The 16878-nt window shown below is 42.0% G+C and overlaps 1 protein-coding gene across 3 annotated transcripts in view; it reads right to left on the minus strand.

The window, feature by feature from the left end:
• Positions 1 to 2619: 2619 nt before the first annotated feature.
• SPRYD7 (SPRY domain containing 7) overlaps positions 2620 to 16878 on the minus strand; it is a 35982-nt gene continuing 21723 nt past the window's right edge. For all 3 annotated transcript variants that reach the window (XM_084821561.1, XM_084821555.1, XM_084821546.1), the window contains 2 exons: positions 14380 to 14482; positions 2620 to 3129 (listed from right to left, as the gene is read on the minus strand). In XM_084821561.1, coding sequence (XP_084677687.1) covers positions 3032 to 3129; positions 14380 to 14482 — 201 coding nt within the window. In that variant the 3' untranslated portion in view covers positions 2620 to 3031. The remainder of the gene's footprint in view (positions 3130 to 14379; positions 14483 to 16878) is intronic.

Raw genomic sequence — 16878 nt, forward strand, 5'->3', positions numbered from 1 at the left:
ATGACAGCAGGTAGGCACTCCAATCGAAACTGTTTGATTGGTATTTCTAACATTGGAGGATAGTTTGGTCTTTTTTAGCAAGAGAATTCATTCTTTTCATTTATATTTGTTGTTGTGAATTTATTTACTTATTTGCACTCTGTGTGTGGTGTTGTGCTACATACTGTTTAGCTTTTAACTGTTTTTAAATGTCTATATTTTCTTATGTTGTAGGCTGCCCTTGAAGGAGCCTTGTTCTCCAAAATGTTGGGTGAACATACATTAAACAGGCACTTTTGTGACTCAGTCACTTGTTTTTCCTTTCTGGTTTTGGCCTGATGGATGACCTATGGTGGAGAGAGACAGTGGGAGTGCAACCCTGTTGATTCTTTGGAGACTCTTGGTAACTGTTGATACCATCAACCATGGTATTTCCCTGGACTGGCTGTGTGAGCCTAATGCAAGGTGATAATATAAAAAAAATTATCCACCCAGAGAACAGTAGTTATTGGGTGGATTAGAAATGTAAATAATAAAGAAATAAGGTGAAATGGGAAGCCCCTGCTGTATAGGATTGCTTCCTCTCAGAGCTATAAGTTCTTTCATGGTAGCTCTCCTGTGCAGCGTTTCAGCTCAGCGATTATAGAACATTTGATTCAGGTTCTTATTGTAACATAGCTCCACTCCTGACCTAGAGAGACTCAAGACCTTATATTTTGTTTTGGCAATCATAAATCTTGCCATTCTATCTCCTTGCTTTGTATTAGAGGTCCAATAGGGATAAAGGTGCTGGGCCCATATCATAAGAGCTTGTTGGGAGTAGAGTTCATAGTATAATTGCCAGCTAGTTTGGAATGAAGCACTCTGCATTTTGCTCTTCCAGGCAGTCCAGGAAACCATTAAACCTCAGGTTTTTCCTACCATCCTGATCCTTCAGGTCAGTGATCTTAGGCTGAAGCTTGAAAGAAAGTTTTTGCAGACTTCTGAATACAAAAACCATTTTTTAGAACTATAGATGGGGAATGCATTTTAATAGGGATAAGGATACCCATCATGAGCAGCAATTCCTTATGTAAAAATGCATTCTGAAAAAAAACCATACTCTGTCTCCAGCCTTCATTTACAGGATATCTAGACTGTTGTTCAATATTCTGTTAAAGGTTGATGCATTTCAGCTACCTGCAAATCAATATTGTCTTAAATGTACACAGTAATTTTAATTCAAACATCTGGACACCTGCCCCATCCTAGGTTGTAGCCTGTTCCAGCCTTAAAGATAGTGGGGATTAGGAATAAAATGCTGATATACTTAGTTCATAATGTGGCTATTCATGATGTCACTAAGACAGATCAAAACATCTTGGTTTCAGGAACCTATCCAATAGCATTTGTCACACTTGATTGGTGACCAGCCAGATGGGCGATTAATAAATGTAATAATAATAAAATAATTTATAGTAACTTTTCCCAATCTGTTTTGGACTACAACTCCCAGAATTCTTGACCACTGGCCATGTTGGCTAAGAACAATGGGAGTTGCAGTCCAACACATCTGGAGAGCACCAGGTTGGAGAAGGCTACTTTAGAGCAAGTCCTAGCATAAGTGTGTGTTTTTATGCTGATGTATCCATAAGGCCACACATTGCTTTTAGTATAAGCTCCGGCACCGCTATAGGTGTACTACTCTAGAGGTTTAACTAAAGTGATAAGTTTCTAACATTATGCATAATCCTACAGCAGTGGACCAAGGTGCTTTACAGACGTCTTTGTAAAAGCAGAATTTTTTAATGGTTTTCCAGTGACAGGAATAGAATTTCATAAGTTTATCCGTAGCTGGGTGTTTGCAAGACATCCACAAGCACTTGTTATAGAAAGCTGTAAACGGGTACTTCTCTGCAGAATAGCACAATAATAGAGAAATAAGTATTTCTACTATTAGCATATGATGAAGGAAGCAAAGTATTTTTGATTTCCTAAGATTAAAAAAACTGATAGCATATGGATGTGTGTTAATATAATAATATAGAACAATTTGCTTTTTCAACATTTTTCCTTGGGATTAAGATGGCATACTAAAACTTATGCAACAATAGGATTTAGAGCAGTTAACAAAAAGCAAAAACAAAAAGCAGGAGAGACAAAGCCTCATAGTTATGTTTGAACTACAAACCTTTTGTATTGTACAATATAGCATACCCACTTAATTCTGCAGTGTGACCTTCCTCAGAGGTAAGAAGCTGCTATTTAAGGTAGCAGGTCACACAGAGCACATTTCAGATTTCTGGATGCACAGTTAGAGCTATCTTTACAAAAATTGTTACGATATTCTTAGTGCACAAGAAAGGCCATTTAAACAGCCACAAACTAAGAAAAGCAGCCTGTAGATGTTTACTTTTTTCTGGAAAAAAAAAGTTAAATAAAAAATCCCTCTAAGATATGATTAAGAGTTCAAAAATAAAGTATTAACCAACAACTTATTCACTACTGTTGCTTGTTTTACTAACAGCCATAGTAAGGTGACCTTCAGGTAGGGTTGGGTTGGCTTTTTACAGTAAGCAACTTGCCCTAATTTTAACGCAAATGCCCTCAGAAGTTTACATTAAATAGGAATCTGAGTCATTAAAAAAAGAAAACAGCTGCCAATATTGCAGTTTTTAATTGCTGTATACGAGACATTTGTAATCCATAGAACTTTGGAGTAGCTTCTTTGACTAAGTATTTACATAGGAGTAGAAATGTTGGAACAACTATCAGACCATACAGTTTTGTGGAAATATACCAACATGTATGCAACTAGTGCATTGTACAGCATCACAGGAGTCAAAGTTCACTGAATACTGTCAGCTGTATTCCTTTACATCACATAGAAATATTTTTCACAACACAAAACAATAGTCAAACCTAACACTTGAAACATACTTCTCTGATAACGTGTTGCTTTTCCAAATAGTTAAACATACTTTACTAAATATGGATTTGTGTTCTGGGAATAATGGGAAGCTGTGAGAGAACAGGTAAAAAGTGCTACTGGGTAAATTCTCAGTGGAAACATTCAGAAAATCTGTTGTTCAAAGAGTATCTTTTCAAATCCTGCTGGAGGGGAATGATAAAATTCACTGAATTGACAATCCAAAATGGCGCTGTCATCAACTGTAAGAAAGAAGAAAATAGTGAAGAACTTGCCAATATGCATACTTCATATTCAAATAGCATTTGTTTTCAATCACAAGTTGTATTCAGGTTTTCAACCCTCATACAATTACCACTGTGTAATCCCTGGTAAACTGGGGATGTGCTTGCTGGCCCTACCCCTTCCATGGTATTCCCAACAGCCTGGCCCTGCCACCCCGCATGAGTTGGAGGAGGAACTTCTGAAGTGGGAAGTCTGCTCTACACATGTAGGCTCTCTGCATGATTTTGGCCCTTGGGAGTGCAGGGTTTTAAGTTGCACAGGGAGCCTACATACGCAGAGCAAGCTTCAGCAGTTCCCCCTTCAACATATGAAAGGTGGTGGAGATACTACAGAGGGGCAAGGGCAGCAAGGACCCCCTCTCCCCTCTCACACTACCATAATCACATGAGGGGAAACACCAAAATTAGGCTTCTGTATCAAGGCTAACTGTTCAAAGTATCACATGTCTACAATTTGCACTCTTGCAAATCGTTATGGAGTCTAGCACAGCCTTGCAAGTAAAACAAAACTTAAAACAAGTTAGGAGCTCACAAATATTTCATAGAATCATAGAACAGTAGGGTTGGAAGGGGCCTACAAGGCCATCGAGTTCAACCCCCTGCTCAAGGCAGGAATCCAAGTCAGAGCATCCCTGACAGATGGCTGTCCAGTCTCGTCTTGAATGCCTCCAGTGTGGGAGAGCCCACCACCTCCCTGGGGAATTGGTTCCATTGTCCTATTGCTCTAACAGTCAGGATGTTTTTCCTAATGTTCAGCTGGAATCTGGCTTCCTGTCACTTGAGCACATTATTCCGTGTCCTGCACTCTGGGATGATCAAGAAGAGATCCTGGCCTCCTTCTCTGTGACAACCTTTCAAGTACTTGAAGAGTGCTATCATATCTCCCCTCAGTCTTCTCTTCTCAAGGCTAAACATGCCCAGTTCTTTCAGTCTCTCTTCATAGGGCTTTGTTTCCAGTCCCCTGATCATCTTTGTTGCCCTCCTCTGAACCCTCTCCAGTTTGTCTGTATCCTTCTTAAAGTGTGGTGCCCAGAACTGGACACAGTACTCCAGATGAGGCCTAACCAGTGCTGAGTAGAGGGGAACTAGTACTTCCCTGGATTTGGAAGCGATGCTTCTATGAATGCAGCCCAAAAGAGCATTTGCCTTTTTTGCAGCCACATCACATTGTTGGCTCATATTCAGCTTGTGATCGACAACATTTCCAAGATCCTTCTCGCTTGTAGTGTTGTTGAGCCACGTATCCCCCATCTTGTAACTGTGCATTTGGTTTCTTTTTCCGAGGTGCAGAACTTGGCATTTATCCCTATTAAATGTCATTCTGTTGTTTCCTGCCCAGCACTCCAGTCTATCCAGACCACTTTGAATTTTGTTTCTGTCTTCCAAAGTATTAGCTATCCCGCCCAATTTTGTGTCATCTGCAAATCTGATCAGCATTCCCTGCACCACCTCCTCCATGTCATTAATCAAAATGTTGAAGAGCACTGGGCCCAGGACTGAGCCCTGTGGTATCCCACTCGTTACCTCTCCCCAGGTTGAGAAGGTCCCATTGATAAGCGCTCTGAGTCCGATTCTGTAGCCAACTGTGGATCCATCGGATCGTTGTTTCATCTAGCCCACTTTGAGCTAGTTTGCTCATCAGGATATCATGGGGCACTTTGCCGAAAGCTTTGCTGAAGTCGAGGTATATGATGTCCACAGCATTCCCACGGTCTACAAGGGAGGTTACTTGATCAAAAAATGAGATCAGATTTGTCTGGCAGGACTTGTTCTTGACAAATCCATGTTGGCTTCGAGTAATCACTGCATTGTTTTCAAGGTGCTTCCAGATGGATTGCTTTATCATCTGCTCCAGAATTTTCCCAGGGACTGATGTCAGACTGACTGGTCTGTAGTTCCCAGGTTCCTCCTTTTTACCCTTTTTGAAGAGAGGGCCAACATTAACTCTCCTCCAGTCATCTGGCACTTCACCCATCCTCCATGATTTCTCAAAGAGAACAGACAGCGGTTCTGAGAGTTCTTCTGCCAGTTCCTTTATTACTCTAGGATGCAGTTCATCTGGCCCTGGAGATTTGAAATCATTCAAAGTAAGTAGGTGTTCCTTGACCGTATGCCTATCGATCTCAAGCTGCAATCCTGCCCCTTCAGCCTGTACTTTGCCTTTGCCAGGGGGGTCATAGACCCTCTTTTGGGAGAAGACAGAGCCAAAGTAGGTATTGAGCACCTCTGACTTTTCTTTGGCATCTGTTATCGTTTTGCCATCCTTATTTAATAGCTGAACAACCATTTCTTTCCTCTGCCTTTTACTATGGACATAGCTGAAGAAAGCCTTTCTGTTGTTTTTAGCATCCCTCGCTAAGCTCAGCTCGTTCTCAGCTTTAGCCTTCCTGACGCCATCCCAGCAATTCTGTGCTATCTGCCTGTACTCTTCCTTTGTTACTTGGCCTTCTTTCCACTTCCTATATGTGTCCTTTTTTGTTTTCAGGTCATCCCTAAGCTTTTTGTGAAGCCACATTGGCTTCTTCTGTTGTCTTCCACCTTTTCTTCTTGTTGGAATTGTTTGTGATTGTGCCTTGAGAATTTCCTTTTTAAAAGCTCCCACCCATCTTGGATTCCTTTTCTCGTTAGTGTCGCTTGCCATGGGACCTTACTGAGCATTGTTCTGAGCTTTCCTAAAATTCAGGGTACGTGTCTGACTACACTCGGCTTTTGCTCCCCTTAGAACCAAGAACTCAAGTACAACATGGTCACTTTCCCCCAGAGTTCCTGTAACTACTACTTTATCCACTAAGTCATCTCTGTTGGTTAGGATCAAGTCAAGGATAGCCAATCCTCTAGTTCCTTCCTCCACTTTCTGTAGGAGGAAGTTATCTGCCACACAAGTTAGGAATTTCCTGGAGGGGCCATGTTTTGCAGAATTTGTCTCCCAACAAATATCGGGGAAATTGAAGTCCCCCATTACCACTACATCATGCTTCCTTAAAACACTGGCTATTTGCTTTTCAAAAGTTTCATCCTTGTCTTCTCCTTGATTGGGTGGCCGGTAGTAGACTCCGACCACCAGGTTCCTTTTATTCTTTGCTCCACTGATTTTGATCCAGATGCTCTCCATGGGGCTACCAAGCTCCTCCTCCTGTATTTCTGTGCAGAGATGTATTTTTCACATACAGTGCAACCCCACCTCCCTTTCTTTTCCTCCTGTTCTTTTTGAACAAGTTTTTTATGGCACATCCACTGCTCAACCTGTTCTCATCTAAATTATAAACATTTCCCTATCTGCTCACCTGGAGGCAATTTTTATGCACTACAAGTGAGTAGGCTAGTCCCTACTTACTACCTTGGCAATGCAAACTCGCTTTGCCATTGCAGAATGCGGAAATTCATCCAATGTTAGCTTGAGCACAAAAAACACTTTTTGTTGCTAGTAGATCAGTAGAGGGAAAGGTACTGTGGCCTAATTCCCAGAGTGGCCAATGCCTTTGCTCTACCTGACTATGCAATGAAACAGTAGGAGCTTTCCTGGGTTACTGGGTCCAAGCTCTTAATCAACAACCCTTGAAGTGGATGCACTGAAAAGCTGTTGTGCAGCTGTGTGCCAGATCATCAGAGACTACAAGGAACCTTACACTGGGGAGTGGGAAGTGAACAGTATATAGGTACTGACTCTCTCTACCTCCACTTTTATAAACAAAAGGCACTGTGGAGAACAACAGAGCATACCATACTACCTCAACTAAGAGTTCCATATACTTAAGGTAAAAAGGTAAAGGTGTCCCCAACCAGTCGTGTCCGACTCTAGGGTGCGGTGCTCATCCCCGTTTCTAAGCCGAAGAGACAACGCTGTCCGAAGACGCTTCCGTGGTCATGTGGCCGGCATGACTGAACACCGAGGTGCACGGAACGCTGTTACCTTTCCCGCCGAGGTGGTACCTATTTATCTACTTGCAATTTCTTGCTTTCGAACTGCTAGGTTGGCAGAAGCTGGGACTGAAGACGGGAGCTCACTCCGTCACGCAGCACTCGGGTCTTGAACTGCTGTCCTACCAGTCTGCAGTTCAGCGTCTTAACCACTAAGCCAAAAAACCCTGCATCAGGATGAGCTCAATTGTTACTAGTGTAAAAAATGCGTGCTTTACTTGTCAGGCCAAGGGAAAGTTCGACTGCATGGAATTAAGTTATAAGGAAGAATAATGTGACAACATAGAATGTATTTACTACTTATATTGTTCAGAAATTAATGTTGGAATGTCCCTGCTTTTTTGGTATGTGAACTTATAAGCACCTTAACTTTTCCTCTAAACCAAAGGGTTTTTTAAATCTAGAATGCCCTTTTAAAAAAGGGAAATGTACTGAACCACACCTACTGTAGCAGTCTAAATCTTCACACACTGAAATGATCTCTGAAAAGGATCATAAAAGTGTGTGCATATCGAGTGTTTGGGAAATCTGCCCCTGTTGTATTTCAGGCGGGTCATTTCTTACAACACTTATTTGCCATAAAAAGCCTAGGAATAAAGTCTTAACTCTGCGCCAAAAGGATGACAATGTTGGTGCCAGGCAGGCCTCGCTGGGGAGAGCATTCCAAAATTAGGAGGCCACCTCGGAAAAGGCAGCCCTATCTATCCTCTAAAGCTCCCTAGGGGAAGGCCCTCAGATGCTGACTGTAGGGCATAGGCAGGTTCATACCGGGAGAGGCACTCCACAAGGTATTCAGTTCCAAATCAAATGAGGGAAAATAGTGCCACACTTATACATGAATAAACCAATTATGGAGAAAGAATGATACAATTAGGTTGGGGTAATGACAAGGTTCATGGATCACTGCCTTGTTGTGGCGAAGGGGCTTGCGTAACTCAGTGAAGCCATAAGCTATGCTGTGCAGGGCCACCCAAGATGGATAGGTCATGGCGGACAGTTCTGACAAAATGTGGTCCACTGGAGAAGGAAATGGCAACCCACTCCAGTATTCTTGCCAAGAAAACCCCATGGAACGTATCACAAGGCTAAAAGATATGACGCCGCAAGATGAGACCCTCCGGTCGGAAGGTGTCCAATATACTACTGGGGAAGAGCAGAGGGTATTTCCAAGTAGCGCCAGAAAGAGTGAAGCGGCTGGGCCAAAGCCGAAAGGACACTCAGCTGTGGATGTGTCTGGTGGTGAAAAGAAAATCCGATGCTGTAAAGAACAATATTGTTTAGGAACCTGGAATGTAAGGTCAATGAATCAAGGTAAGCTGGAGGTGGTCAAACATGAAGTGCAAGATTGAACATCGACATCTTGGGAATCCGCGAACTAAAATGGACATGAATGGGCGAATTTAATTCAGGTGACCATCGTATCTACTACTGTGGCCAAGAATCCCTTAGAAGAAATGGAGTAGCACTCAAAGTCAACAAAAGGGTGGGAAAAGCAGTACTGGGGTACAATCTTAAAAATGATAGAATGATCTCAGTACGAATCCAAGGCAAACCATTCAACATCACAGTAATTCAAGTCTATGCCCTAACCACTGATCCGAAGAAGCTGAGGTTGATCGGTTCTATGAAGACCTCCAACACCTTCTAGAACTAACACCAAAAAAAGATGTCCTCTTCATCATAGGGGACTGGAATGCTAAAGTAGGAAGTCAAGAAATCACCGGGATAACAGGCAGGCATGGCCTTGGTATACAAAATGAAGCAGGATAAAAGCTAATAGAGTTTTGCCAAGAGAACATGCTGATCATAGCAAACACTCTTTTCCAACAGCACAAGAGACGACTCTACACATGGACATCACCAGATGGTCAATATCGAAATCAGATTGATTATGTCCTTTGCAGCCAAAGATGGAGAAGCTCCATACAGTCAGTAAAAACAAGACCTTGAGCTGACTGTGGCTCAGATCATGAGCTGCTTCTTGCAAAATTTCGGCTGAAATTGAAGAATGTAGGGAAAACCACTAAACCATTCAGGTATGACCTAAATCATATCCCTCATGAATATACAGTGGAGGTGAGGAATAGATTTCAGGGATTAGACCTGATAGACAGAGTGCCTGAGGAACTATGGACGGAGGTCCGTAACATTGTTCAGGAGGCAGCAACGAAATCCATCCCAAAGAAAAAGAAATGCAAGAAAGCCAAGTGGCTTTCTGATGAGGCTTTACAATTAGCTGAGGAAAGAAGGGAAGCAAAAAGCAAGGGAGAAAGGGGAAGATATACCCAACTGAATGCAGAGTTCCAGAGAACAGCAAGGAGAGACAAGAAGACCTTCTTAAATGAACAATGCAAAGAAATCGAGGAAAACAACAGAATGGGAAAGACTAGAGATCTCTTCAAGAAAATTGGAGATCTCAAGGGAACGTTTTGTGCAAAGACAGGCATGATAAAGGACAAAGAAGGCAGGGACCTAACAGAAGCAGATGAGATTAAGAAGAGGTGGAAGGAATACACAGAAGAACTATACAGGAAAGATCTGAATGTCCCTGATAGCCATGATAGTGCAGTCACTGAACTTGAGCCGGACATCCTCGAGAGTGAAGTCAAGTGGGCCATAGGAAGCATTAGTAACAACAAAGCTATGGGAGATGACAGTATTCCAGCTGAGCTATTTAAAATCCTAAAAGATGATGCTGTTAAAGTGCTGCATTCAATATGCCAACAAATTTGGAACACTCAACAATGGCCACAAGACTGGAAAAGGTCAGTTTACATTCCAATTCCAAAGAAGGGCAACGCCAAACTGTTCAAACTACCGCACAATTGCGCTCATTTCACATGCCAGCAAGGTGATGCTCAAAATCCTACAAGCTAGGCTTCAGCAGTATGCGAACCGAGAACTACCGGAAGTACAAGCTGGGTTTCGAAGAGGCAGAGGAACTAGAGATCAAATCGCCAACATTCGCTGCATCATGGAGAAAGCAAGAGAATTCCAGAAAAACGTCTATTTCTGCTTCACTGACTACACTAAAGCCCTTGATTGTGTGGATCACAACGAACTCTGGCAAATTCTTAAAGTGATGGGAGTACCAGGCCACCTTACCTGTCTCCTGAGAAACCTGTACGAGGGTCAAGAAGCAACAGTAAGAACCGGACATGGAACAACCGAGTGGTTCCAAATTGGGAAAGGAGTACAACAAGGCTGCATATTGTCACCCTGTTTATTTAACTTATATGCAGAGTACATGATGAGAAATGCCGGGTTGGATGAATCACAGGTCGGAATTAAGATTGCCGGGAGAATTATCAACAACCTCCGATATGCAGACGATACCACCCTAATGGCTGAAAGCGAAGAGGATCTAAAGAGCCTCTTGTTGAGGGTGAAAGAGGAGAGCGCAAAAGCTGGTTTGAAACTCAACATTAAAAAAACTAAGATCATGGCATCTGGCCCTATCACTTCCTGGCATATAGAAGGGGAAGAAATGGAAGCAGTGACAGATTTTACTTTCTTGGGCTCCAAGATCACCGCAGACGGTGACTGTAGCCATGAAATTAAAAGACGCTTGCTCCTTGGGAGGAAAGCTATGGCAAACCTAGACAGCATAGTAAGAAGCAGAGACATCACCTTGCCGACAAAGGTTCATATAATCAAAGCTATGGTTTTCCCAGTAGCAACGTATGGCTGTGAGAGCTGGACTATAAGGAAGGCTGAGTGCCGAAGAATGGATGCTTTCGAACTGTGGTGCTGGAGAAGACTCTTACGAGTCCCCTGGACTGCAAGGAGGTCAAATCAGTCCATCCTAAAGGAAATCAACCCTGAGTGCTCATTGGAAGGACAGATACTGAAGCTGAAGCTCAAATATTTTGGCCACCGAATGCGAAGAGAAAACTCTCTGGAAAAGACCCTGATGCTGGGAAAGACTGAAGGCAAAAGGAGAAGGGGACGGCAGAGGATGAGATGGCTAGATAGCATCACCGATGCAATGAATATGAACCTGAGCACACTCTGGGAGAGAGCGGAGGACAGGAAGGCCTGGCGTGCTATGGTCTATGGGGTCACGAAGAGTCGGACACGACTGAACAACAACAACGACAAGGTAGAAAATCGTGTAGAAAAGGATGAAGAGGAGGTGATGATGAGGTCATTCATCACAAGAGCAGAAAGCTGCTTCATACTCTTTTTAGCAAACCAGGGGCCAGTGACCAGGGGACCCAAGTTTTTAAGTCAGCATTGGCATTTGGGATCCTGTTTTTTTGCAGTCCCCAAATGATGCAAAATGAATTTACAAAAATGCTCTCTCTGAAATGATAAAGCAGTTAAAGGGCTCAAGCCTATTGATTGCGCCCTTGGCCCTCAGAAGCCCCTGAACTCTGAGCCATCTGATCATCCAATGCAGGGAGGAAGGAATCATGAAAACACAGAATAGTAGAATCACAGAATAGTAGGCGTGGTAGGGGCCTACAAGACCACTGAGTCCAACCCCCCTGCTCAATGCAGGGGTCCAAGTCAGAGCATCCCTGACAGATGGCTGTCCTGCTTCATCCTGAATGCCTCCAGTGTGGGAGAGCCCATCACCTCCCTAAGTAATTGGTTCCATTGTTGTTTTGCTCTAACAGTCAGGAAGTTTTTCCTGATGTTCAGCCAGAATCTGGCCTCCTGTAACTTGAGCCCATTATGCCATGTCCTGCACTCCAGGATGATGGAGAAGAGATCCTGGCCTTCCTCTCTGTGACAACCTTTCAAGTACTTCAAGAGCGCTATCCTATCTCCCCTCAGTCTTCTCTTCTCAAGGCTAAACATGCCCAGTTCCTTCAGTCTCTCTTCATATGGCTTTGTTTCCAGTTCCCTGATCATCTTCGTTGCCTTCCTCTGAACCCTCTCCAGCTTGAAAAGAAAATCTGGGACACAGCAATAAATGAAAAGTTGACACAGAAGCTAAGACTGCACAGAGAAATAAAGAGTAGAGACACCTTCAAGAAGGATTGACAAAAATATATAGACTTTATGAAAAAATCGAATGAAACAACGTTGGTAGAAGCTTATAGAAATCTGTGGGACTCATGAAAAGACAATACAGGAATGAAACAGGATTACTTAATGTATTACCCTGGAATAGAAAGAGAAAATAAAGGTGGGGGGAGAAGAATCCTGAAACTATTTGAGCTGGGGGAGGGATTTTGAATTTAATGTGTGTGTGTTATTTGTGTGTGTGTGTGTGTGTGTGTGTGTGTATTGCCCCTGCAGTAGGCTTCGAAATCTTAATTTAGAGGTGCCAAGACAGTAATAAATCAGATCCAGGTTTACTTACAAGGAGATACTTTATTGAGTACAATCAGCACACAGGCGTACCCAATGGCTGGATCAGACAGCTTCTCTGAACCCAGAGCCATGGGGTAAAATGTTAGCAGCAAGGCAGCATACATGTTAGCAGCAAGGCAGCATGACAGCAGCAAGCGCGAACTGGCGTTCATTCTCAGCATAGACTAGCAGTGCTTGGTTCTCAGCACAGCCACCTGCAGCTTGGCATAAACATAGCTTCACTTCCCAGGCACATACTAGGCCCTGATAAGACCATCCACACTCATTAGTATAGAATGTGCTTGAAGCTGCCCTATCAGCCTTATCGCTCTTTGACTCATCCTGATAAATCAAGAGGCCTGTTAGGGAAAACAGCCTTCTGAACCAGTCAGCAAGCATTATGGGGCACCTAAACCCCCCTAAAACTACTAACAGTAGTTTAAAACTTACTAATAGTAGTAAGGCCTGGGGCCTTACTGTATGTATGTGTGTGTGTATATCTATATGTGTGTGTGTGTGTACACACACACACACACACACACACACACATATATAAACAATCTTATGGTCTCTAGGACACTCTCCCAGGGACCACAGGATTGCTCTCTTAGTTTGAGGGGCCATATAGCTAAGTGTGGTAGAGCAGATGCTTTGCATGCAGAAGGTCCCAGGTTTGATCCCCGTCTTCAGGTAGGGTGAAGGAAGATTCTGCCCGAAACCCTACAGAGTTGCTGCCCGTCAGTGTCAACAATACTGGGCTAGATGGACCAATGGTCTGACTCAGTACAGGGCAGCTCCTATGTTGTTTGTACTATTTTATCAATCTTCATAAGCCAAGAGAACCTGATCCAGGTCCACTCCTACCTGAAATGATTAAAATACAAAGGTGCCAGGAAAATGGTACTTGGGTTTTAATATGCCACCCCCCTAGTGTTGTTCACTAGGAGTGATGGACAAATCAGTCTATTTCTGGTCCATATCAGTTTCACATGTATACAGTAAATCCATTCTGTCCAATTTCCATATCAGTCCGGAACTTAAAAAAAACAGCAACGCACAAACATTTGCATTTATTTTTGCATACAACTTTCCCTAACACACACATTTTTGTATGCGATGTTTGAGTTGAGAACTGCAATGCAAAATATAGAGAAGTGCAAATCAATCCACATATTAGGCTGGGAGGTGCAAATTAGGTTAATTTGCTGAAAAATGCAGACTAAAAGAAATATCCACATCCCTAATTACTACCATATTAAGGTACTTCAGAACTGATATTCAGCACCATGAGATCTTCAAAGACTTCAAGTAGTACCTTGACTTACCAAGCTTGAAGTAAAATAATTGCCCACATTAACAAAGGAGTGATTCTGCCACAACTATTAGTAAATATTTAGTAAATATTACTAAATTGAATTAGTAACTAATTCAACTAACTTGAAATATGAAATGAAAACTGGAATATTTTGCAAATGGTTATTCCCATTTCAATACTATGGTATTTTTTTACAAAGAAAACATTAAATCCTCAGAACAAATGCAGATATCCCAAGAATAAAAGTGGTCCTTTGACAGTAAGCGGGTCAAGAAATGGAAGTCTGAAACTATCAGACCTTAATCTTCAGTAATTTACAAGCTGATACGTTTAATAGAGTTTTTCTGTTCATAAGCTACTTAAATGGACATTAAAATTAATCAATTTCTAGTATGCTTCTCTTAAAATGTAAACACTTGCTGTCAGAATATTGATCTATGTATTTATTTACATACTGCATTTATATCACACTTTCCTCCCAGAAACTCAAGGCAACATACATGTTTTCCCCACTCCATTTTTATCTTCACTATCATCCTGTGAGGTAGATTATGCTGAGTGTTGGGGACTGGCTCAAGGTCACCCTGTGAGCTTCATAGCTGAGCAGTGATTTGCACCCAGGCTGTGTTACGTTCAATCTACTAAAGTGGTTTCTGAGAATCCCTACTTACCATATACCACAGGGAAGACAGTTCCTCTGATTCCCGAGGCAGGACAGTGCATATTTTTTCCATTTAAATAAACATTTAGTTCTACGTGGTCATACGTAATCCCCTGTAAGACAAAGGTGAAAACTTTATAAGCCTCTGCCTCATTTTTATTTTGTTTGTTTATTTATTTAAAAGATTTATATATTGTCTTTCAATATAAAAAAATTCTAGGGACTTCACAAAATAGTGTTAAAATTCCAACAGCACAAAACAGTAGAGCAATAATAATATCAAATATTAAAATAGCCAGCAAAGATTACACTGACAATTTAAATCAACAATTTAAAAGGCCTAGAGGAAAACTCTTCACCTGAAAGTCAAAAGCTCGTGACACGGGCAAAAGGCAAACCTCCCTGGGGAGATAATTCCTCCAGCAAAGCCAACAATCAAAAAAAAGCCATCTTTCTTGTCACCATCTGCCTCACCTCACCTGGCTGGTGTATCCAGAGGAAGGCCTTAATATACTGATCTTAATACCCAGGCCAGGCAGCTTGAAGCAAGTTGTTTGGAGTTTGTTTTTTTTCAAGTATTGTGTTTTATAGCTTATGTAGCTCAATGTAAAATCTGCATTATTATGCAAACAAACACTTCCAAAAATATACTGTACTTACTAAGACATCTTAAAACTGAAATAAGCACCTTTACTGATGGAATCTAAAATTACGTACTGCACAACCTATACAGGCTTAGTCAGAAATGTCCCACTGATTTCAATGAGACTTACTCCCATGTAATCATGCACAGGACTGCAGACTTAATGAATAAATGAGTACATCACGTTTATTGCAAAAGCCCAGGGAAGTAGTCTATTATTTTTATAATTAGGCAAACTCAAGCACATTAGGATTTGGTTCAGTCCACATTTCAAAGCAAATTGATCTGATCTGCACTTCCTGGACTAAAGTGCAGAGTACAACACAGTTATCCTTCAGATTTTGCACTACTCCAAATTTTGCAATCCTAGAATCCTAGAATAGTAGGGTTGGAAGGGGCCTACAAGGCCATTGATGTCCAACCCCCTGCTCAAGGCAGGAATCCAAGTCAGAGCATCCCTGACAGATGGCTGTCCAGCCTCGTCTTGAATGCCTCCAGTGTGGGAGAGCCCACCACCTCCCTGGGGAATTGGTTCCATTGTCGTATTGCTCTAACAGTCAGGAAGTTTTTCCTGATGTTCAGCCGGAATCTGGCGTCCTGTCACTTCAGCCCATTATTCCGAGTCCTGCACTTTGGGATGATCGAGAAGAGATCCTGGCCTTCCTCTCTGTGACAACCTTTCAAGTACTTGAAAAGCGCTATCATATCTCCCATCAGTCTTCTCTTCTCAAGGCTAAACGTGCCCAGTACTTTCAGTCTCTCTTCAAAGGGCTTTGTTTCCAGTCCCCTGATCATCTTTGTTGCCCTCCTCTGAACCCTCTCCAGTTTGTCTGCATCCTTCTTAAAGTGCGGTGCCCAGAACTGGATACAGTAGTCAACATGAGGCCTAACCAGTGCTGAGTAGAGGGGAACTAGTATTACATGTGATTTGGAAGCTATGCTTCTATGAATGCAGCCCAAAAGAGCATTGGCCTTTTTCGCAGCCACATCACATTGTTGGCTCATATTCAGCTTGTGATCGACAACAATTCCAAGATCCTTCTCGCTTGTAGTGTTGTTGAGCCACGTATCCCCCATCTTGTAACTGTGCATTTGGTTTCTTTTTCCAGGTGCAGAACTTGGCATCTGTCCCTATTAAATGTCATTCTGTTGTTTTCTGCCCAGCGCTCTAGTCTATCCAGATCACTTTGCATTTTGTTTCTGTCTTCCAAAGTATTAGCTATCCCGCCTAATTTTGTGCCATCTGCAAATGTGATCAGCATTCCCTGCACCTCCTCCTCCAAGTCATTAATAAAAATGTTGAAGAGCATTGGGCCCAGGACTCAGCCCTGCAGTTACCCAATGAGAGCAATGCAGTTCTCAGCTCAGAGAGCATATCAAAATGTGTACAAAAATATTTATTTCAGGATAAGGTATATTTAGAAATGCATATTTTGAGAGAAAATAAGTTTAGAAACATGTATGTTTTGAGAAAATACAAATTTTCATGCTAATTTTTAAAAAACACATGGATCTAAGTCACTATTTTACTAATTAGGTCATATTCTATGCAGAAATTATAAAGGTCCCTTCAAATGATCAAAACATAATACATGTTTTGACTAAGCATGAGTAACTTGCATGTCAGCTCAATGTAAAATGTTTTTATAACTATGTATAGAAACATAGTACCGTGTCTAGCCCAAAGTACACAAGTTAGAAATGACAGTGATAGAAGGGAGATGCACATAATAGTGTCTGTACAGACTATTACACCTGCTACAATTTTGCTGGAAGGCGTGGGGTAGCCTGACATTCCATTTTTGTAGCAGACAACTTCTTGTCTACCATGAGCTCATTGCATAGGATTTGTAAAGGTATACTTGA

This window comes from Heloderma suspectum, chromosome 1 (assembly GCF_057233095.1).
Source record: "Heloderma suspectum isolate Gila_16-S chromosome 1, 16-S_ref, whole genome shotgun sequence".
Taxonomy (NCBI): Eukaryota; Metazoa; Chordata; class Lepidosauria; order Squamata; family Helodermatidae; genus Heloderma; species Heloderma suspectum.